Source organism: Takifugu flavidus, chromosome 15, assembly GCF_003711565.1.
Source record: "Takifugu flavidus isolate HTHZ2018 chromosome 15, ASM371156v2, whole genome shotgun sequence".
Lineage (NCBI taxonomy): Eukaryota > Metazoa > Chordata > Actinopteri > Tetraodontiformes > Tetraodontidae > Takifugu > Takifugu flavidus.
The window spans coordinates 12,767,533-12,789,915 of NC_079534.1; the positions used below are offsets into that span (position 1 = coordinate 12,767,533).

Genomic DNA, 22,383 nt, shown 5'->3' on the forward strand with positions numbered 1-22,383 from the left:
TAACTAAGAGTAACAGTGTTGTAGATCCATGTATCCCTTCTTCCCTTAGTGGTGAAGACTTCATGAGCTTCTTCACTGATAAAGTTCTAGCTATCAGAGAGAAAGCTAACCAGGCCATCCCAACAACTGGACCATCACCAGATGTGCTGACTGTGGGAACATACAGGGTCTCCAACGAGCCATATCACCAACATCTCCAGGTGAGGCAAATCCCTGGGAGTGGAGCTTAAGCCCCAATGACGTCTCCTTAATATAAACATCTGGAACTGCTGGTGGATGCAAGGTAAAATCCTTTCCAGACACTGTAGCGTCTATCACATTTTAACTGCATCATCATCACTAAATGATGACAAATCTGAAACAATAGACTTCTTATTGACAAGTCATGAACATTTTGTTTTCAGTCCTCTGACTCTGAAAAAGTAGATTAAAAAAGATGCAGAATACACAGAGAATTTCGGAATCCATGTTATTACATTCATTTTTCACAACAAGAACAACAACAACAACAACAGCATTGATGACAACAACAACAGCATGGCTCTAATGTCACATATTCACAGCCTGCTACCACAATGGCAAACATGAGGTAGATCTCCCAGACACCAAGGCTACCGCTGGGCTGCACATGGTTATCGAACACATTTCAAAGAAGATTGTGAGAGCAAGTTGCATATTAAGTGTTTAAATTACTAAAAGAAAGACATATTCTATGGATCACTGATTATTTTAAGTTAAGGTCTTGCTCACTGGTCTTGTATTCGGACATTTGCAGCTCGTTTAACAGTGGGATTTATTTCTTTTATTTTCCTTTTCAGCTGGCAACTTGTATAGTGCAAGTTCACATTCCCGTCCCCCAACCCAATGACATTCAGTAGATCTAACAATCATTCTTTAGGTCTTGTGCAAAGCCCTCACAGATGGTTCTTTTAGGAGGACACGCTCGCTCGGTTAAAGCGACCCCGTCGTGCAATCAAATATTACACTTCAACACGATTATCAGTCCAAAATGCTTGTCAAATAAATAAGAATCCCTCGTGGACTTCATTTTCATTGTCAATAAAAATACAACACAAATACAGGAAGGAACACAGACATTTGGTTAAGGATACATCTAGGTAGATTCTTCTTGCCATTGCAACATGACATAAAATGCACAAAGTTATTCGGACCAAAATATACTGGCAAAGGTAAAACAGGACTTCAGTTTCATCAGTAACCCTCAGTGGTCAAGGGGATAATATATTAATAATGTAAACAAAGCTTTCAACAGTACAGTAGTCCAAAAGCAAATTATTTCATTTTCTTTCTTCGCTCAGACGAAACAAAAATGTACTTTATTCTCATTGGTCAAAAAATATTACCAACTTGAGCGGTGGCTATGGGAAATATCACTTAAGGCATATTCTTCAGACAACCCTGTGCAGAAACCTATAAAAACATTCTACATTCAAGTATATGAAATGGTCTTATTTAAAGCTTTTTAAACATTTGTATCATATTTTAATCTATTACCCTTTGTTTTGGCTAGTTTAGCGAGTTAGATGGTGGGCAAGCCGTCAAGAGGCGCCATCCCAGGCGCCGCCAGGAGCGGCATATTTGGCAGTGGTTATTCTACAGCATTAACTTGGCTTAAATTAGCATGTACCGATGTGTCCGATTGGTTTTATATTGACAGACTTGACAGGTACTGATTTGTAGGCCCGTCCCCTTTGACGTTCAACATTCGTGACGCGGTGTTTTGATAAGTCTTTGGGTACATTCGTGATTAACAAACACTGAAACACACATACAGCTTCAAAAGGTGGATTATCAATCCAACGTGAACATTTTTAGGAGGCACATGACAAATTGGGTCCTTTATGCCAGCTAAAGTGGTGACTTCTTCGAGAGACAATAATCCAGAAAAAAGAAATGTCCGATCCCTGTCTCTATATGACATTTTGATAGTCACTCCTGGAGTTCATCAGCGCTGTGAGAAGAGACAAGGCGAGGTGCAGTCTTTGGTGCCAACTAGTCAATGCCAAAAATGACCACAAGTGACCTTCCTTGGTTCTCCATTTAAACCCTGAGATAAACAAATATACCCACTCTAGGACACGTAGTCAATGTCCATTCTCTTTCGATCATCAGCAGGAGGACAATGTCCCCTTCTGCTAAATACAACGGCACCGTTCAGTTCCAGCTGTGCTTTTTTCTCTCTTTTCCAATCGAACACAAGTGGAGACGAGTCTGAATACAAGCCAGTACTGAACAATGCACCAGAGACATTAGCTGACCACGTGTCCACTTCAGGGGCACTTTGGATCGTGCGCTTCAGAAGGTCCGCTGCGACTGACCTCTGATCCGGAATCCAATTTTCTTATAAAGTGTAATTGTGTTTCTGCTGCTGTTTCTTTTGTTTTTCAAACGTGTCGTCCCGTCAGAAAGTAGAGGGGCCGGTCCTCGCTGCAGTTCGCTGTCTGAAACTCATCCCGCAGGCGGAACTGCCACTCGTCCTCCAGCTCCAGCCGGACGATGGTCTGACGCAGAGAACTTCGGTCCTGGCTGATCACGCAGAGGGTGGCGCCTGTCGACACACGCAACAATAAATAAATAAGGAGAAAACAGCAAGAGCGGAACATCGGCGACAGAAGGATCCGGCTGCACTGAGGAGTCACCTTTCAGGAAGTGGAATTTTTTGAGGAACCCAGAGACGACGAAGGAGTCACAGAGGTACAGAAGGAGGCCGCTGAACACCAGGCCCTCGTGTTTCAGGTTGGTGGAGTGTGGTCGAGAGTTGATGTAGCACACAGAAATCTGTGACAACAAGAGGCCGCTGTCGATCAGCTCTACTCAAGGAAGCGAGGATGACGAGTATACTTTTATGTAACACTCCAAAAAACCAGAGTGAAGCTCTAATGATGTTTAATGGGTGCACTTGGAGACAGCCTTATGAAAGAAAGGCAAGTGTGTAATGGTTCATTTTTTTCATGTGTGAATGGATGCAGGTCAGAGTATTCTGACCAAAACATGGCTTTTAAAAACTTTGCTGTCATTTGAAGTGAGCACTCTGCAGTAGACAGTAGAACAGCGTGTAAAAATACATAAAATATTAGGGTCAAAAAGAGACTTTCAACAGTAATATGGCTACTCAGCGGAGGAGATAATGTCTCTTAACAACTCTTACTTCTGGGCTGATGTTGAGGAAGTTGTCGATGGACAGAACCGGGTTGCTTCTGTTCTGAACAGCCTTGGGAAAGAGTCTGTGGCTGCAGCTTTGCAGGAACCTTTCTAGAAGGAAGTGTGCCGGCGCATCCAGGAGGGTCTGCTCGCTGTCGGGAGCACAGACATACTGGGATGGGCTAATCGGAGCGAGGTTTTCCATCTCCTGGGCAGTAAAGAAGCATGTTTACAGGCAGCATTAGACTGTTTTTTCCCTCTAAAGAACATAAAGGAAGACCTACTTCTGCTCTATTGTAGGTTAAATAGTTCAAACTCACCATTAACTTTGGTTTCACCGTGAAGTCTTCGTTTCCCCCAACTGGAATGTGTTTCTTCATAAGACTGAAGTAGTTGAAGCGACACAGCTGCAGCCCACTGGTGTTCACCCTCAGGTTGAAGTCCACCTCCTCACAACTGTATCTGAAAATATCGAGTTTTTAAAACAATAACTCAACGTACAAGCAACCAAGTGTGCAACTTGAACTCCCGACTTACCGATTGAGGTCATACTGAACGTTCTGCGTCAGATCCACGTTCAGCATGACAAAGTCGTGGAGGTGGCATCGACTGAAGGGCTGGCTGTGGGACCTGGCTATGCCGCTGTTCCACTTTCGGATCCCACACATAGCATACTGGGAGATTTTCGGTGTGTTTTCCATGTGCTGCAGCACTGTTTTCAGAGACATGTTGGTGGAGTCTCCATCGGATGTGTCTCTGAAGCGGGACGCACAAAGGAGGAATGTTTAATTTCTCCTCCGAATCAACTGAGTTCAACTGCAAAACTGGCAAATCAGAGAGAGGGTCTACCGGCTGTCTGGTGATTGGTGGTTGTTCCAGAGCACACAGGAGTCGTCCATCATGACAATGAAAGGCCACACGTCTTGTCTCTTGACACTCTGCTCCTCCAGCCGGTTTCTCTCCAGCTCCAGGTTATGGTAGGACAGCTCTTTGATCATGAAACGTGCAGCACCTTTAAGAGAAGCACGTGTCTGTAAAGTTCAACAACTGTGCATCCTAGTCACAGTATCGTAAGTACCAAGGTCAGAATGAGACGTAAAAGATAAGCAGGAGCCTAAACTTGGAATTCCCTGGTGTTTATTTCAATTATTCTACTTCCTCTGCTTTCACACATGATGAGTCTCTGATTGGTTAACCAGCGGTTAACCTTAAACCCACTTGAAAAATGTACCCGGTCATATATAGTATGAGGTTAATAAATCCCTCTCGTGTGTCGAGACATAACGTGTGTCCAAGTCTACTGTGAATATAATTCAGCTTTTTAAGAACACCTACAATGGAAGTAAAGTGGTATGATTCTAGCTTGATTAGTTTTAAAAAATATATGAATATATGAATCCAAATAGAATGTCACATAGTAAATACATAATTGCACAAGGACAGACGCAGGGGGGTAATATACTGTGTTATATTGTATAATGCTGTGGACAAAATATAAAATCATATTTCATTGTCAAGGTTTATGGGGTTTGCATGTTCTGACTGTTCAGAGACGTGCACACGCACTGCCTCCATGCTCAGAATGTGGCGGGACGGAGCTAGACATGCTCGGCAGCATCATTCCTTCTAAAATCTGCATACACTTTTTGATGATGATGCTTTTCTGAAACGCACTGCTGGCATCGATTAATCATCCACGTCATAATTACCGACGGCTGTTTGCAGTAGGACAAAGTTGCTCACCAACTCCTGCACTGTTGAACGTAGCAGGAAGTACGAGTAATATGTGGTTAGGCCAGAACTTCCTGTACAATGACATCTCGAATTGCTTGACCACCAGAATGTGCAGATGAGGGATGCCTTCCATGGCGTGGAAAAGGTTGAGCAGGCCGTGCTCGTGGCGTCCCGTAGTTGGGGTGAAGATTGGACTCTTTAAGAGGGAAGGGTCCTAGAAAGACAGAGGAACCGTCAACTGGCTGCAGCAAATTCCTCACTGTCACTCTTAGAGATGTACCGAGTTTCCTTTAAAACAGTAACGGCTTGTTTCCTGACTTTTACACCCCACAGTAACTCCGTCAATCCAAATTGTGCAGGAGCCAATGCTTTCCACACGAGGACTTAATGTACCTTGGTGGAGACCAGCTGCAGACGCATGCTTTCCAAATGACTCCCCTCTTGACTGAAGACAAAGTGCTGCTCCTTGGATTTGGGAATGATGAACTGGAGCTGGACCTCCTCGCCCAGCATGGATGAGCAGAAGGTGAAGGTATGGAAGGTGCACTCTGACAGCTGAAGACAAGCAGCCGTGCATGCATGTTAAGGCGTATAAGTGGATTGGAGCGCGTGGGCGTGCACGTGTGAAACTCAAAGAACGCTCACGGGGCTGACCTGTGCGGCAGGGCTCGCCTCACAGTAATGCTGACACTGTTCACAGTGGTGAAAGGCATTGTGGGCCGCGAACCGGGTCAGACGTACGGGCTTGGTCTCCCTCTTGGCTGGTATTTCTCCAGTTTGCCAAACGTCTTCAGAGTGGAAAAGGAAATCAGACATATTATAAATTATACAAACCATTTACGTTGCATGAATTTACTTTTTAAACAATTTAATTTATAGATTAATAAGTGAAGAGAAGTAGAACTTTAAAGTAAGTTAATAAAGTGCATCTACCCTTAAATTACACAATATTACATTTGGTCACTGTCGTCTGTGTTTCTGCTGACCTTTTGTGACCTTCAGCATTCTTTCGGTGTAAACGGGACTGATCTTCCTGAACTTAGGGTCCTTGGGGTTCGGGTCAAAGGGAAGCTTTCGAATCTCTTCAATGTCGGGCCACTGGGTATTGACTGGAGCCGTGACCTCGGACGGTTCTGGAGAGGCAAACAGGAAACGATGTAATTATCCGTTGTATTTTCCAAAACATACCTGGTCAGATTAACCGTATAAAGATGAGACGTTGGGGTTCACCTTCCTCCTCCTCTTCTTCTTCATCATACACATCGACCTCTAGTAGCCTGATGAGCATTCGAAACAGGATACGTAGAAACTGAAGGTAGGCACCGGTTTTTCCCACCTGGCATAATGAGATGCCCAACATTTGTCATATGCTGTTATAATCTCAGTTCACCCTTCATATATAAAATATACACTGTTCTCCATAAAACTATCGTAAAAAGAGGCATATAAAGAGGAATGCTTCTGAAAATAGGTCAGCAGCGTATGTTTAGAATATTTAGGATGGTTTACCTGCGGGGGTCCACTGAGCAGTAGACGTCGTGGATGGGCTGCGGCTGGAGCCTCACAGTCAGCGTGATGCTGCCTGGCAGTGGTCCACTGGCGGTAATACGCGCTCTGCTCTGCCCCCTGCAGGTTTGGAGTAAGGACGGGCCTTAGCGGACTGTTCCAGGCCACGTCTGCATGGGGCAGCAGAGAAAAGGAGCTCAGCTGAGTCCCGGACTCCCCGGAAAGTAGGTTGTACGCCGCCCGGGACATGATGACCGTCCGTGGTGACACGCGGGTGGGCTTAGCCTCCCGGCAACCCTGTGTGGACTGGCTGGGCTTCTGGGTGGAGGAGGAGGATGGGCAGGGGGAGGAAGAAGAGGAGCTGGAGTAAAAAGAAGGTGGGGTCTTGGACACTTTGGAGGGGTTGGGGGTGAAGTGGCTTCCCAGGGAGTCGCACTCTTGCTTGAAGACTTGCGTTAGTGTGCTCATGTCTACGAGGCCTTCAGCAGGACAGGTGGAGGTGGAGGTGGAGGGCTTCTGCAGAGATACATCAGAGGAACTTACACCATTCTCTGCCAAGGAGCCTGAGGGGGGACATGAATAAAAGAGTGGACCCGTTACACATCATATGATATAGCATCAGAGATCATATATTCTATTAAAAAATCCTCATTTATTGAACAGATTCCTCAGACTTACCAGAAGTTCTGGTTGCGGCGCTACCATTGCTCTGCGGTCTTTCCAGCTCATCTCCGTCATTTGTGGTCTTCTCACCATCCGATTCATGAGGGGCCGCAGACTTGGAGGGCTCCTGTACCACACTCAGCGACACATATGTGCAGGCCAGACCCACCTCCTGCTCCAGGGCCGTGCGAGTCAGGTAGCTGGAGTCTATCAGGCGCAAGTCACTGTATTTCAGAGACCTAGACGGGTAACAGAGGAAGATTTGTGAGTTTCTTCTGTTCTAGTGGGTCTGGCGGTAGATACAGGGACTAACAAGGCGATCTTGTTGGAAAATCAAAAGTTTTACTCACAATAAAAGTAAATTCTTGCGGGTAATGTAGTGTTTGGGTGTCTGGCCATACCTGGGAAATGTTTCTCCAAGAGGATCTTTCCCAGTGAGGATGACAATACAGGGAAGCCCGTCCAGATCCTCATACGTGTGAGGGACCCAGTCTTCATTCTCACAAGCTCTCCAAGCCTGTTGTCCATTAATACAGCATGAGTTAAAAAGGAGGCCAAAAAAATTAAGAATGCTAGAATAACTTGGTTAACTTGAATTTTAGATGATTTTGTTTTTTCTTCTCACCCTGAGGCGGTTTATGAAGCTTCTGGGCAGGCTGAGCTCGGTGACAGGACTTCCCAGCAACACAGCGAAGCAATACTGGAGACCCAGTTTGTCCCTCACATCCTCCAGCCGCTCCCGGGCGAGCATGGCCAGCTGGAGCGATGGGACTCGAACGAGCAGCATGTGACCACGGCCACGTGAGCCCTCTCTACTCGGCGCATTGATCAGATCCTCTACCATGCCAAGGGTCTCCGGGGTGATGTGGTCTCTCAGGGACGGAGTTGAGGTCAGCGCCATCATGGCCTCGGTGTACTGCTGAATCAGCAGGTAGCTGCGGATCACCATGCTGTGCAGGTGTGGATGTCTGCAATGAGCATAAAGGACAGTTGTGTCAAATCATGGGTGCGGGGGATATGATAATAAACAACATCTGACCAAACGCACCTTTCCAACAGAGTGTGCACCATCTTCTCAAAGGCGTCGTCACAACGCAGGATGGGGCTGGCCACGCCCCACTGCAGGGAGCTGCTGTAGTCCCGCAGGCCAAAATACGCCAACTCCTGCTGCCCCTGCTGGGAGAAAGATCAATACTGACCGTTGGGGCAATTTTGTCTGAAGTTTAATAGCGCATACTCAAGATTTTGAAGCTTATTCATCTGAGAATTTTTTTTTAAAAAGTGATCAAAAATAAAATAGCCATTGGCTATCAGAGTAAGTAAACTGATGGAGGACATTTTTAGAAGGCGCGCTTTTCCTGAAATCTCCCATTACATGTCAGAGCAAACATCAGTGTTAGTGCAGATGACGGCCACTAGGTGGAGCCGCTGAAGTACAGTTGTCCATACCTACTTCTTTAAGTATGGATTTATGAACCATCAATTCAGTATCACTGGGTTTGTTTCTTTTCATTTTCAAATTTCAAGAACACTCACCAGACTCTCGCTGGAGGGCCAGTGAACCTCGTTGTGAATGCTGATGCGCGACTGGCGGGTCTGCAGCGTGTATGGGAAACAGCTGACCTGCAGCACCAGGAGGTTCATGGCGTTGACGACTTCCTGGCAGTTCACCACACGGTCAGCCAAGCCCTGCAGCTCGCCATGGCAAACAGAGCCCGATAAAGCACTGAAAGAGGAGGAGGAAGTGTTTGTCACCTGCCAGAGCCCCCCACCACCACCACCACCACACATGGTAACACAGCTGTTCTGGACATTTCAGATGCAAATAAAAAAGTTTTCTCAGAATTTTAAAGAGTCTTGAGGAAAACAGGAAGTGACCTATTTTGTGCAGCAATACCAAGCTTGAAATGAGCAGCTCCCCGCCGTTACCGACATGCATTAGCAAATTAAGTAAAGGATTTATGTCAACTACAATTGTTGCCACATAAAAGAAACTTAATGAGGTCTTTTGAACAAACACTGCAGTAGCTCTTTGTCCTATTTCTGTCCTCACACAGCTGCTCTCTTTTCTTCACCAAGAGGACAAGGTTAAGATGTGCAGCCATAACACCTCAGATTTAACTGTCAACACCAAACACCCGTGTCAGCAACTTTCCGTGTTTCTGGATCTCACCTCGTGAGGTCAACATGTGAGTTGTCGTGAATGAGAACAAACAGGGTGTACGGATTCTGTCTGACTTTCTTCATGAAGGCTTCCATCTTGGCGTGGACGTCGGCGTCCAAACGCACCACGTACTTGTCGGCCTTCTGGTGTGCGGAGATGCCGTCTTCGATTCCCAGGTCCACCAGCACTCCTGCACACAGTTTCTCCAGGTTATAACACAAACGCAACACCCCAAGTTGTTAAAGGCGTGCAACAAAAAAAAAATGGGAAAGATTCTGTCAGACGCAAACCTGATTGTCGGATGCGCTGTGCTGTTTGGTGCACCAGAATATGGGACGGTGGGACCAGAATAAGAAACTCCACTTTACAAAAACGACCCAAATCGAGGTTCTGGTTCCCTGAGTCGGCGATGGAGCAGACCTGGGAAAGGAGGCTCCGTGCCACGCTCAGCTGTGCTGGATAGATCTGAAAGAGTTTCTGTAGTGGTTCTGCTAGAAGAACAAGAGATAAACAAATATTGGCGTCAACCAAGCGCACGGCATCATTTACAGTATTTACAAATGTAGAATATTGATCGTCGTGGCAGCAGCGCGCTAGACAGAGAGCAGTCTAACCTCTGTCGGATGGCGGTGACATGCTGGCAGCCTCCTGGGAATGAATATAGTCAGTGACATCTGCCTGAAAGGGCTGGATGACCTGTCCCTTCCGTCTGCGCTGGTATCGCACCAGCTGCTTGTCGAGATTGTCCCCTGAAAACAAGAAATCACCATAGTTACACACGAGCCTTTAACCCAGGTCAATACAGCTCTGCCCAGGTCTGATGTAGAGGGGACACAGAAGGCTGGCAGTGAATTAGCTTATGCTGAGGCCACTGAAAGCTTGACAGGCTGCATATATGAATATACCATGTATGAAACTATAAATGCACATTTAAATGTGACTTGTGGATGTCACACTCACCCAGTGATGTGGTTTTGAAATGAGAGGCCAAAACGCTGACTTTACCCGTAATGAGTTCATAGCTGATCTCCTTTAAATACTCATTGGTTGTTAGCATCCCTTCAGCTAACGCGCGCGCTTGGTATTTTCCTGCAGACAGCATTGAAATAAGGATGAGATTGTTACAAATTTCACACGCGGGTCAAGGTTACAGCCGTGTCTAGCGATTCCACGATGCGGCACTCACCAAAAACCAGAATGCAGAACTCGCTTCTGCTCATTTTCGAGGCACATATGATGACGACATAGGTGGGCAGGCACTTCTGGTGTTGGGGACCCTCGCTGAGGGAGCGGAGTGACTCAGAGATCCCCTCACCCAAAGAGTTATGGGTGACCACTACTTGAACGGTGCCGCCGGAGACGCTCGCTTCCAGCCGTGCCAACCAGGGCAGCTGTGATGGCGAGATGACGGGACCCCCGGGGCAAGAGAACATGGCCTTTAACATAATCTGCTCCAGCTCCTCTCTCAGAGGGATTTGTTCTGAGCCTGGAAAAATATCAAAATAATAAAAAGTTTTAACAATGTCTGCTATGCTGCAGTGATGGACCCGAGTGATAAGAACAGTATCAGCAAGGGGTATTTTCATATGGATTTACATGTTTTGTCTCCTTCCAGTTTGGGTTTTTGTTACTTACGTAAACGTGCAAGATACTGTAATGTAAGCAGAATCATCGCCTCCACGCAGAAAAGCTGGCTGCTGTTGATGCCCAACGTCTCCAAGGTCTTCTCTGTCAGCTGGTTGCTCTTATAGCAGCTGACCAGCAGGGGGCTCACTACTATGTCCCCTACGTTGCCATAGAAGTATGGTAAAGTGCCATGCCCTGGAAACCAGTGTTAATGGACAACAGTCAGACTTAATTTAGTCAGAAACAATTGGAAATTAAAAGTTATTTGTCTACATTTGCCACTGTATGCAGCTAGAGTAAAACCACGATTTGAGTAACTTTCATGGCTTGTATATGGATAAAAAGGGGGAAAGAAGGCTATCTGATAACGCCACCTTTTATTACCTTTTTACTATAGTAGTGAAAAGTTGTTAATGTTTATTATGAAGCATCCAAATCAAACTACAGCTCGTACCGATGAGAATGACAGGGCGAACGCCTGACGAGTTGAGCAGATTGTTGGGGACGATAACCGTCTCTCCCATGGTGACGGGTAGTGGCTGAATGACTCCTGTCGCAGGTGGCTGAGGAGTGGACACTAAAACAGCCCCTGGAAGAAAATCAGTCACACAACATGGATCCTATAGGTTCATTTCTGTCATTCTGAACATTTTTCATGGTGTACTGGCACTGGTTTGAGTTTTTAGACACTTCTGCCAGAGTGTTATATTTGAATAACCGAAATATTACCGGCAAGAGAAGGAAAATCGAGGCCGACAATTTATTTGAAATGATGGTAATATCCTGTATTTATAACCTCAACATGATGTGGTTGACATCTTCCTCAATCATGCAATTTTTAAAATCCTTTTTGCAACTCAACCCTCGAGCACTGTCTCCATGGAGATGCTGAATCAATCATCCATAGCGAGACGGGGACGTTGGTGGCATATGCGTCTTAATGACAAAGCCCCGTGCTGGCACACCCATTCGAGCAGAAGACATGTCACGAGAAAAAGACCGTGGACTGACCAGGAGAACACACGATCGGCCGGATCGGCGGCACGGGGACGGCCGTTGGTGGGACGGGTACCATCGAGTTAGGGTGCCAGCTCCGATGACGCTTCTTGGGAGGCCCCGAGTTCATGGTAAAAGACACTGAAATTAAAAAACACCCAAATTGTCAGAGCCACATTAAAAAAAAATCATTTATGTAGAAATGAAACGGAAACAAGTAGCATTTCCACTCACCTGGACTGTCTCCTAATTCTGCGGCGCGATAGGCCGGACTTTGAACGGCTAACGAGACCTGAGAGGGGCTCAGCAAGGGAGGGCGGCCGTCGACGCCCAGACCGTTCGTCGGCCCGTTCACCCTTAAAGCGGTCGGTACTGAAGACGGGGACACAACAACATGCACAGTTAAGACCGGAATCCAACTGGTTCTGGTTCCGTCCGACAGATTCACCTAAAAACACTAATGTGGGAATTCCCTATTTTAAAAAAGGCAAAATGAATAAATAAACAAAACTTTTTATTTGTCAAGGTAGAGTAACGCATATAACAAATCAATGCCGAGAGCTTCCTATTGATTTCCTATATATGGACGGGTAACTCCAACGACCACATTGGATATTTTCCAATCCCATCTCTTCAATGTTTGCAATATGCTAAAACATCGATCGGTGTGTGTAGCCTTTTCTCATCAATAACACAACCTTGTAAAGGGGCTAATGGATAGCGGGACCTTAAAAAGTCATTACAGCGTGCCTTCCTCCAGTATTGATTAGTGTGTAGCTGTGGGTACACACTCGCGCATGTGTGTCTTTGTGTTTGTGCCTCAGCTTGGTTTGGCTCTAAGGTCAGTGATTGCTCTATCTGCTAATGCTCACGCTTTTTTTGAAGTCACCCGTAACCAAGCAACACATTTGTCAGCCAGGAATTTACTATTTATTATATGTTTCCAGTAAATTATCCTAAAAATAGAATTAAATTAAATATTAATGTAGGTGCAATGGGAATGGGGCTTTTACTGTACATGGAAGCGACATGTTCTCACGAGGAAAGGATCAAACTCACCGAGCGGAAGAGTTTTTCCATTCCCGGGCGTGGAGGCCAGAGGTTTGAGGAAATTATTGTCTCGGCTGTAGTCCTGGTTCCCGAAGAAGACGGAGGACGCTTGTGTCATTCTGGTAGGTGGAGAATCTGGAGAAGAATGATTCCACGTGTCATTTTCTAAAAATATTGCATCCTTGTCAAGTGCCTGAACGCAACATATTCCCCTGCTCTGCCTGCTGGTTGTGGACGCCCCCGACCGTCATTGACCCCCCTACTACCAGAACACCTTCCACGTTTTGTCCACCCCGAGGCTCGAACCATGAACCCTCTGCTTCTCAGCTCAGGTCCCATCAGACTGAGCTCAAAAACCAGGAGGGGTCAAAAGCTCCCAGGTCAGAGGTCAGAGGGCATTTACAACACTGTGTGACCTCGCCATAAAAACGTACATATTTCTATAAAGAGGTCACCCTTGGCCTTGTTCCATGACAGCGCCACTTTATTGACCTCCTGTCTTACATTTACAGCTTCCACCCACAGTCGGCTGAGCGCCGCCTCACCTGAGAGGGAAAGCGGCGAGCGTTTGCCGTTTTCTTTGCTGCTGTGAGACGATGCCGAGTTGGGTTTGGACGTCGAAGCGCTGCTGGAGAACTGACGGGTTTTACAGTCTGGGAAGAGAGACACGCACAAAACTGTGACACGCACGTAGCAACAAACAGGCAGTGGATGGGCAGCGAGAGTCGCAAAGGATTCTGGGTACCTTTCCAACAGATGAGGGGTCCTTTGCACAGAGCACCCTGAGGGTTCTTGACCAGGTAGTATTTTAAGTGCTTCTGCTTCTTGGGCTGGGTGGATAACTTTAGGTTGATGTGGTTTGAAAACTCGGTGAAGTATCTGAAGCCCTTTTCTCCGCAGCCGACGCAGTTTCCCGAAAACCCTGCAGGGGAGGCAACGAAGACGCCATTAGTGGAGTTTATCCCTTCGCTTATTTACAGTCCCTGCTGACAAAGGGCCGACGCCGGAGTCGTTCATCCCGCCGGGAGACTGAAAAAACACTCCTATCTGGGAGCACCCACCTAAAAGTGCATTTTTCCCGTTCTCGTCAGGCAAGAAGCGGCGGTCTACGGCGCACACCAGGATGTTCTCGGGGACGCTGGGGGACTTGGCGCCGACCAGCTCGAAGCCCGCTGGGACTTCGATGGGCTCTGTTGCCATGGAGACCAGGCGGAGGTCTTTGCCAGCCTGACAGAAACCTGAGAAGGGGAACAGCCAGATGCGATATTAGTTGATGTAGCCAGGAACACCTCAGATCTGCACATGTTTGACACATCAGTGGAATATTGTGGCTCAGGCTGACTGGAAGGAGCTTCTTCTACCAGGTAAACATGTATTTACCGTCCTGGGTGCAGCAGCCATCTGGTGGAGGGGCCTGCAGGTAAGGGAGGGTTGGGCTGCTGCTGTCTGAGTCATCCTCCTCCTCCAGCTCCTCCGGATCATTGGAGGAGTTGCCATTTATTAACCCGTGGCCCGGTGGCTCCCTGCCATTAAGCTCAACTTTGGACTTCATCTCTGATGGGGATTTTTTTTTTTAAAGGTGATGGTTATTTTTGGAGAATAATTCTTCACATTGCAAAAAAAAAAAAGAGCTCTCGTGGCATAAAGGTAACAAAAATGATCTGCTCATTTACGACAGGATCCTACCTTCCACGCTGCCACTGGGATATGGTTCTGGATCAAGGTAGAGCTGTGTGAAGATGGGCTGTGGATCTCCACTGCTAGAACGCAGCGAGGCCTCGATAGAATTGTGGAGAGCCTCTTCAAATCGAGCAGACTTCAGCTGCCCGGCATACGAATTCCCCATTATCTGCGGGGAGGAGAGCGCAGGATGCACGGTCACGTTGATTCTTTCAGAGGAACGCTGCTTTGCTTCTCTGAAACTAAACATGTTTGTCGCCGCAGTTCCATCTATACATGCACGGAACCCGCTTTGTTTGTTTTTTTCACTCGTTTTTGTCGTATTTGCAACATCCCGCTTTTAATCTGCCGTCAGACAAAATAATCTCTTTAAACGATCCCAGACGAAACGAATGAAACTGTCCTCTGATAACCCAGCACACGTGCGCTGTGCCAGCCTAAACAGGACGGCCAAGGCCAATGGCTTCTTTCTGGTCATTCTCCCTCTGCCTGCGGTGTCACCCCGCCTGCTCTGCCCTCCGTGCCCCCTCCACCCAAGCGTCCGCCCGGGGACATCTGCCGAGGTCGGCTGTGCGGGTGGCAGCTGGACAGGGAGCCGAGCGCTCCTCCTCAAAGAAAGAGAACGTGTTGAAAAGGCAGAGCTGATCAATGACACACGCTGGTGCGCATTCATCACGGATCAGAGCTCCTTTTAACCCTTTTACTACTAATCTAATAACCAAAGCTTGAGGTGGAGGTTCGGAAAAGAGGAAAAAAAAGGAGTGCTGGCTGCTTTCCGGACACACTTGTTTGTCCTGTAGTGCCTTGTCTGTTTGTCCTTGGATCTGGTTTGACTCCTGCAGACCAGTGCTGTGGTTCAGCAACAGCAGGGCAGGGGCCAGGTGGGGGACTTGAGCTGGTGTGGATCCGCTCAAACTCTCCATTCAGAGTCAATGCAGCTTTTAGAAGGTTAAGATCAATACTAGATGTGCCATTCTGAGTAAAATCGCAGCATGAAATTTAGGTTTCAATATAAAGCCCGAGAAATTCAATGAAATGAAGGGAACAAATGCAAATTAGATTTCTTAGAAAGTAATCAATCCCCTTTTGGTTAAGGTGGTGGGAGACTTCTTATAACGCAGGGCTTCTCTTAACAATTGCTTTCATTATCGATTTACCCGCAGAAGACTCCCTCCATTAGCTCATTAACTGGTTTGTCTATAAAATATCAGTGACACTTATTTAAATGTAATTAAGGTGTTTGTTGTTTTTTATATATTTGTTGTATTTTTTATATCCCTGGCAGATTTAAACCAAAATAAATGTGAAAAGCCTTCGACTATGCAGAGGGTTCATCAGAATAAGCAATAGCTGTTAATACCAACTGTGTTTTTTAATTAGGAAAATGCAAATAAGTTTTGTTAGGTGACTGAATGAAGTACTCAGTGGACTTTACAAAGGCCCCAGGTAAGTCATTAAAGTCCTTTTGAACATAGCAGGGTCTTTGGAGCACAGAGAAAACCTGAGCCAACTGATTTTGTCGATAATTGTTTGGGTGGGAGTGGAGCGTCTCCACCCAGCTCTCATTTTACCCGTGCCTGGACAGGTTTCAGGCCTTCATGTTTACCTAACAACCTTTCTGGGGAGGAATCTGACCAACCCAGACAAAAGACAAGATTAACAGTGCCTCTTCGAGAGATAAGGAGCTTAACAGAATGAAGCTACAGTATTTCTTGCTTAACTGATGGCGGAAGACCGCCGTGCGGCCAAACAAAGACGGAGGGGGTGGGGTGGGGTGTGTGTGTGTGTGTGTGGGGAGGGGGGGGCAAAAAGTGCCTCGGGATGTTTTTAAGCAGCTGCTGCTGGTTCGATTGTGAAGTTAAAGGAGGCTCCGGAGGCCACTTTGGCCAGCTGACCCTGGAGCCTCGGCGGGCAGTTTTAGTCATTAACCTCGCGTGCAGGTCGGAGGTTGAACGCTCATGATGACCTTTTATCACCTGCGCAACATAAAACAAAGCGCTGCTCTCGGGGAGGTCGCTTAAACGGGTGTGTTTGGGTGTGACTCAGGTGGATGCTGGGGTCAGTAACAGTGGCAATGGGGTTGGAGTGGTGTGTGTGTGTGTGCGTGTGTGTGTGGGGAGGGGGGGTTCAGGTGAGTCGGTGTCTGTGAACTCTACCGCACAGCAGCAGGTTAACGGTCAAGGACTATCAGCTTAAAAAAGGCAACATTAGCCTCATTAAGTGGTGACATTGGCCAGTCAAGGCTGTTGCTCAGCTCCTGGGTGGCATCAACAGATTGTAAGAATGTGACCCCGGGTCTTTCCTCAACAGATTTGAGACAGACGGAACACGAGAACACTCTGAAATAAAAGGCGGCGACTTACGTTGTCGGACTGTTACCAGGCGTGAAGGGACTTATTCACCTCTGCTACATACTGGACAGCTACCACACGGTGGAAACTCTCAGCAAGGACGCTGAACTCAAGACGTGGAGGCCTAAAGGAGCAGAGCAGGGAGACTGTCAGAAACCATTCTCAAAGTGTTTCAAGTGGTATCTTTTTTCTTTTATTATTTTAATTGTTTTCATGACATCATTTCACATCGAAAAAGCCTTAAAGTTGGCGTGTTTGTTGTGCGAGCTGCTAGATCACTACACACCAAAGAAAATGCCCCTTCACAGAAAGAATGGGCCACTTTTTGCTCACCCAAACATGAAGAGTGACTCAGACCAGGACATATGTGCGTCACCGTTCCACAGCTAAAAGGTGTTATCTGATGCTAAAGCCCCGGGGCTATTTTCATCAAACACAATTGGGTGTTGTAGTTTATAGCTGCGCTCACTGCACGCACAGAAACCCAAGCCTGAATGGATTTGTCAGCTACTTTGACCCTTTGACAAAGTATTGTTTAGCCACTCATGCTCTGATAGAACTCTGCCACCGAAACAGTGACTGTCACAATCTACTCTGTCATCATTTCAGGCTGAGTGGTACTATTCTGCAAGAGGGACCCGGCCAGGGGTCCAAGTCCTTCAAATAGCAAGTGTACACAAGCTGGTTCAACTTGCATTCAGTCGCCACACTGGACCTTATTTTATAAATCATTAGCTAACTTGATCACTACTCAAGGTCTGTAATGTCAATATGTCAGGCACATGCAGTCCTTTACCTTTCAACGATTGATTTTCTTATGGAAGGTAATCTTTAAACGGTAAGATGATTCAGTTCGAGTTAAAGCTGTTAATGCTGTGCAATTTGCTGCAGTATGAAGGAAAAATGCCTTTGATTGTTATCTGGTTGTGAGGGATAGATGTCAGGGGAGGAGTCCGACACAGATGAAGATGGACGTATCCACGCAAGCCCAGCCCAGGCGACTTAATGGTGTCCTGTTTTACCAGTCATGACTTTGGAGAAAAATACTTTGACTCAGCTTTAGTTTCCAACTTCTGCCTTATTCAAGACCTCAAAAGTGCATTTTTATGCTCACACTAAGACTGTGGAGGACCCATGTCGTAAAACTATAAAACAAATTATTTAATAATCTCAATCAGGTTGTGAATATTTTAATCATGGTCTTCTCTAATCATTTAATACTCAGGAATGGAATGTTACATGAGCCCAATGCGGCGTTAAGAAAAATGGCATTCAAAAACTGAAGCGCATATATCCTTAAAATATAAAATATGACAGAGAGATTTGTGCATTGTCAATAAAAAGGCTGTTTAAATGCGCTGTAGCCTGATTTGCTAAACATAGCTTGCGAAATGAAAGGTTTTATTTATTTTTGTGTCACAGTTAAACATTTAAAACACAATTATTTTGCTTACGCCTCCCATAAACACACTAGATGCACAAAGACACAATTCAATCTACATTTAATACTCTAATAAGCCTCTGGGAAATAGTGGTACAAATATGCAAGGTAATATTATCCATGCAATTACTTGAGTTGTGGTAATTTAAAGATAATAATAACAGCATTACATGTTATCAAAAGAACCCTGGAATTCACTGTAACTTGAGTTCTGACTGACTAAATTATGCTGTCTCTTTAATTATATGTTTATCCATTTTCAATTAAAGTATTAATGAAAATGTGATAACCATCTTGGCTGTTTTCACCTCATTGTTGCCCCTTTAACATTTTAATTCTGTTGAAATCTTAAAGCAGTTGAAATGCAGGAAAGGGCTCAGAACGCTCTTAACATTAGAAAAGCTACAGTGAAAAGACAGTGGCCATCAGATATGAGAGAAAGGGGGATGGGGTGAGAAGTGAGGTGGGGGGGAAGACAAACATCTTCCTGCCTGTGAATTAAGTGCTAAAAGCACATCTCCCGAAAGCTGCAAGGCCACGTGTGTCACAGCAAGCAGTTGGAAAAGCTTTTCCTCTACCTTCCATGACTCCTCGACCCGCGGATGAATCTCGCTGATCCAGATTAAATATATCCCAAGCGTGAGTTTCGCTCTTCTTCAAAAATAGTCCATTTTTGGCGAGGGATAAATCCTGATAGAAAGTGATATCCAGGCAGCATGTGGAGGCTCACTCTTCTCTGATATGTCTCAAGTCACCTTTGTCATGACAGAAAGAAATGGGAATCCCACTTTTCCCTTCAATACAGTTGGAACCCTCCCTCTCTCCCTCTCTCTCTCTCCCTCTCTCACTCACGTGCAAACACACACGTAACCGCAGACCCCTCCCCCCTATTCCCCTATGCCCTGTCTGTCCTGTGCCATTTGCCAAGAAGGGAGGGAATCCACCGGGGGCTCATTCATCTTGGCCCTGCTGACCCCCTGTGGTGAATGATGCTCTTGGAGACCCAAAGACTTGTGGGTATGTGTGTATCTTTGTGTGCGTGTGTGGACGGGAACAAAGGAGAAACCCCACTCTTCCCTTCGGCCGCACATCCATGGCGCCCTGCCACGCGTGACCCTCAGCGTGTGATCAAACCCACCACGGGCACCGAGTCAGGTGGAAATGTTTGAGGAGAGAGCGTCCGCATATCAGACTTTCACTCTCCCGTCCTGCTCAGGCCCCTTATGCCACACCCTGTCTTTTTATGGGGGGCAATTTAGAGGCCAGAGAATCCTGAAAAACGCGGAGAAAAATGCCTGGTCAGTTTGAGTGTTCTGTCCTCGTAGCCTTGCCCTGGCTTGACCCCGAGCCAGGAATTTACCCCTGCTGTAAATACCACAAGGCTCTTCTGGTCAAAATAAATAGACACCCACAATCAGAAGAGATATTAGCGACTGTGTGTTAGCATAGCCTAATTCTACAGCACTGATTAAGGATAGCATTAAGCTGTAATTGATTTTTTTTTTACATAAGGTGCTGCATTGATTAAATTAAGGTTTTGTAATCAAATGTCTGCAATGACTCAAATTTTCTCTTTCCAGTTGAACCTTTGTTTTTTTTTTCAAAATATACAGTATGCACCATTTTCTATGGTGCCAAACTATTGGCTGGTTGTTTTCCAGGCAACTAATTAATGTCCAGTAAAGTTAGCACGAATTTGGCAAGTAAATATTAGGTCTGAGTAAACTCACGTCGACTTGACAGCAAAGAAGATACCCTCAGCGTGACCACAACCCCGAGGCCTTGGGTTCCTCTCCAGTATTTTCACTCATTAGCTAAGACAAAATGAGTCTTGAGAATTCTATCCTGCAAATACGATGCACACGTCCAGCAAATGTGAGGAGCTTTTACCATTCTGCATGATGCTAGTTTAGAGGAACAAAAACACATTTTCTTCTGAAGAGGACTTGAATGTTTGCAGTTAATGCTCTGAATATAAACGCCCTCTTCGCTCGCCCACTGAGCCGTGTGACCGATGTTCCAGTTCATTACCACAGGCACAGTCAACAGTTGTTTTAATCAAGTTGTGTGCAGCTTTTCACACCTCCTCTCCAATGGTTATATTAGGCTACAGTCTGCGTGACGGCGGCTGTAAACCACCACGCCGTCCAATCTGGGCCTTCCTCGGTCCTGGCAGGCTTGTTTTGCTCAATCAGACACATGTGCCTGAAGGATGGGCTGAAGTTTAATGACGATGGTCGATTAGCTGCTTTAGGCAGCTAAGTCTAAAGCAGCAGCATCCATACGTTTGTTTGATGCAAGTCTTCTAAATTCTACACTTCTACAATGATCAACCAGAGCAGCCACAAGTTCAACTCGGGGAAAAGAGCTGTCAGCATGATTTATCTCCGAGTCCCTGACTTTGACGTGGCCTGTCTTAAATAGCCCATTTAAAATGGAGATAATGAGTAAACCCGGCATTTTCTTAGCCCTCAAAAGACACTGTGCCACAAAAACAAAAAAACAAAGGAGTGCGGATTGAATGGTCGCCCGCCCCTGAGCCCATCCTTCACCACTGCACTGAGCCGCTGCTAAAGTCTCTGACAAAGGGGAAGTATCCCTGCTATGGCCACCTGAGGAAAGACGAGTCACATGATCAGCTGCGGGGTTTCCTGGGAGATCTTAGGCTGAGAGTCGGGGGAGAGGGGCTCTTCCTCTCTTATTTCATTGGGGCCACGACAGTTTCTTGTCTGATCTTAACAGTGATGGACAACCTTACTATGTGCATGTAAAGACAGCTTCCATTTCCACGTTGCATGTCATGCATTGATTAAGGGATCAAACTGAACTACCAGGTTGTAACAGTTTCCAGTCTGCTGCGGTAAAGGGTTGTCCTAAATAATAAAATGTCCCCGCTTATAACGACATAGGTAAAAAAATTATCTAAAAATGGAAAGGAAATTCCAAATTTGCCCCATTTTCTGGCATTGTTGAAAACTCTGCGTGTTTAAAAGAGGCAGACATGTTCCCTGCAAATGTCAAAACTGACTTTGAGAAAATAATGACCCTCTGATTATCTCAGGAAAACGAGGTCTGCCCGACAAAGTAAGCCAGAAAGGAGCGAAGACCATCAGGTGGGCAGGAAGTGCAGTGAGCGACGCGTTAATTAGCACGTCTGACTCATAATAACAAAACAATCCTGCAGCTCGAATTCCCGAAAAGCAAATTTAAGAAAAACAAGACCGCTCCCATGTGAAATTTCCCGCAATTTACCTGTTCCACCCGCTCCACGCGAAGGGCCCGACGCCAGGGGTGCGAGGACTCGTGCTGTTGTTTACTATCTGGGTGGCAGTCTGCGGCTCTAATTTCCTTATAAAAGCCCCACAAGCTTCTTCGAACCCCTCCCGCTCCCACTTTTTGGGACTACCTGCTGGGCCCTGAAGTGCAAATCGGTGGTAGTGAGGATAGCAGATGAGCAAAGGTCATTCATGGCTTTCCAGTGGGCCACACAAACAAAGACCAACATTCCAGCTGAATGCCATTGCTGAAGTCGGCAGCAACAGAGAAAGAGAAATAGAAGGAGTACAGAGCACAGCGGAGATAATAGCCAGTGTGTGTGTGTGTGTGTGTGTGTGCGCGCTAGGGGATTATCTGTGGGACTATAAAGTGGGGTGAACCAGGGTTTAAGACCTGGTGTGACCACAGGGGATGGGGGCAGGGTCCTGAGCCCGTGGAGGGGTGGACAAAAGGAGCATTTGGGCAGATGAAGAAGTCATCATCATTAAGCCACTGGAAGTTTACTGTCCAGTTATAAAACTCATTTCAAAATTAGCGGCCAGGGGGTGCGTGTGAAAAGGCAGAAGGGTGGCGAAGGCCCCGTGAGGGCCCGGAGGAAAGCTCACGGGGCCGTGTTGTGGAACTGTAGCGCTGATTCATTGGGGGACAGGGCAGCTTTGTGTGAACGCCGGGTTGATTAGAGCGGTGACCTTGCCACACACTCTGGCCTAGCGGATGAGTTTAAGGGCAAGGTA

The 22,383-nt window shown here is 46.3% G+C and overlaps 1 protein-coding gene and 1 long non-coding RNA gene across 6 annotated transcripts in view; one reads left to right on the forward strand and one right to left on the reverse strand.

The window, feature by feature from the left end:
- Positions 1-455: 455 nt before the first annotated feature.
- The window catches only part of greb1l (GREB1 like retinoic acid receptor coactivator), a 29,628-nt gene continuing 7,700 nt past the window's right edge, over positions 456-22,383 (reverse strand). The window contains exons 1-34 of one of the 5 annotated variants that reach the window (XM_057056720.1): positions 18,952-19,182; positions 16,945-17,056; positions 14,588-14,750; positions 14,282-14,455; positions 13,963-14,139; positions 13,647-13,823; positions 13,447-13,554; positions 12,911-13,036; positions 12,086-12,223; positions 11,867-11,992; positions 11,310-11,444; positions 10,865-11,050; positions 10,416-10,715; positions 10,190-10,318; positions 9,844-9,978; positions 9,520-9,720; positions 9,239-9,419; positions 8,602-8,791; positions 8,114-8,241; positions 7,691-8,033; positions 7,467-7,582; positions 7,081-7,304; positions 6,406-6,965; positions 6,127-6,232; positions 5,883-6,029; positions 5,551-5,684; positions 5,290-5,451; positions 4,906-5,110; positions 4,012-4,174; positions 3,700-3,918; positions 3,483-3,624; positions 3,170-3,370; positions 2,661-2,799; positions 456-2,569 (exon numbers count right to left, since the gene is read on the reverse strand). In XM_057056720.1, coding sequence (XP_056912700.1) covers positions 2,406-2,569; positions 2,661-2,799; positions 3,170-3,370; positions 3,483-3,624; positions 3,700-3,918; positions 4,012-4,174; positions 4,906-5,110; positions 5,290-5,451; positions 5,551-5,684; positions 5,883-6,029; positions 6,127-6,232; positions 6,406-6,965; positions 7,081-7,304; positions 7,467-7,582; positions 7,691-8,033; positions 8,114-8,241; positions 8,602-8,791; positions 9,239-9,419; positions 9,520-9,720; positions 9,844-9,978; positions 10,190-10,318; positions 10,416-10,715; positions 10,865-11,050; positions 11,310-11,444; positions 11,867-11,992; positions 12,086-12,223; positions 12,911-13,036; positions 13,447-13,554; positions 13,647-13,823; positions 13,963-14,139; positions 14,282-14,455; positions 14,588-14,747 — 5,796 coding nt within the window. In that variant the 5' untranslated portion in view covers positions 14,748-14,750; positions 16,945-17,056; positions 18,952-19,182 and the 3' untranslated portion in view covers positions 456-2,405. Of the gene's footprint in view, positions 2,570-2,660; positions 2,800-3,169; positions 3,371-3,482; positions 3,625-3,699; positions 3,919-4,011; positions 4,175-4,905; positions 5,111-5,289; positions 5,452-5,550; positions 5,685-5,882; positions 6,030-6,126; positions 6,233-6,405; positions 6,966-7,080; positions 7,305-7,466; positions 7,583-7,690; positions 8,034-8,113; positions 8,242-8,601; positions 8,792-9,238; positions 9,420-9,519; positions 9,721-9,843; positions 9,979-10,189; positions 10,319-10,415; positions 10,716-10,864; positions 11,051-11,309; positions 11,445-11,866; positions 11,993-12,085; positions 12,224-12,910; positions 13,037-13,446; positions 13,555-13,646; positions 13,824-13,962; positions 14,140-14,281; positions 14,456-14,587; positions 14,751-16,944; positions 17,057-18,951; positions 19,183-22,383 lie in introns of those variants that run through there. The other 4 variants (XM_057056723.1, XM_057056721.1, XM_057056722.1 and 1 more) reach the window with 4 other exon arrangements.
- Positions 7,884-9,039, forward strand: LOC130538809 (uncharacterized). Its single transcript, XR_008953982.1, has 2 exons — positions 7,884-8,023; positions 8,125-9,039. It is a non-coding gene; the product is annotated as an uncharacterized LOC130538809 (long non-coding RNA).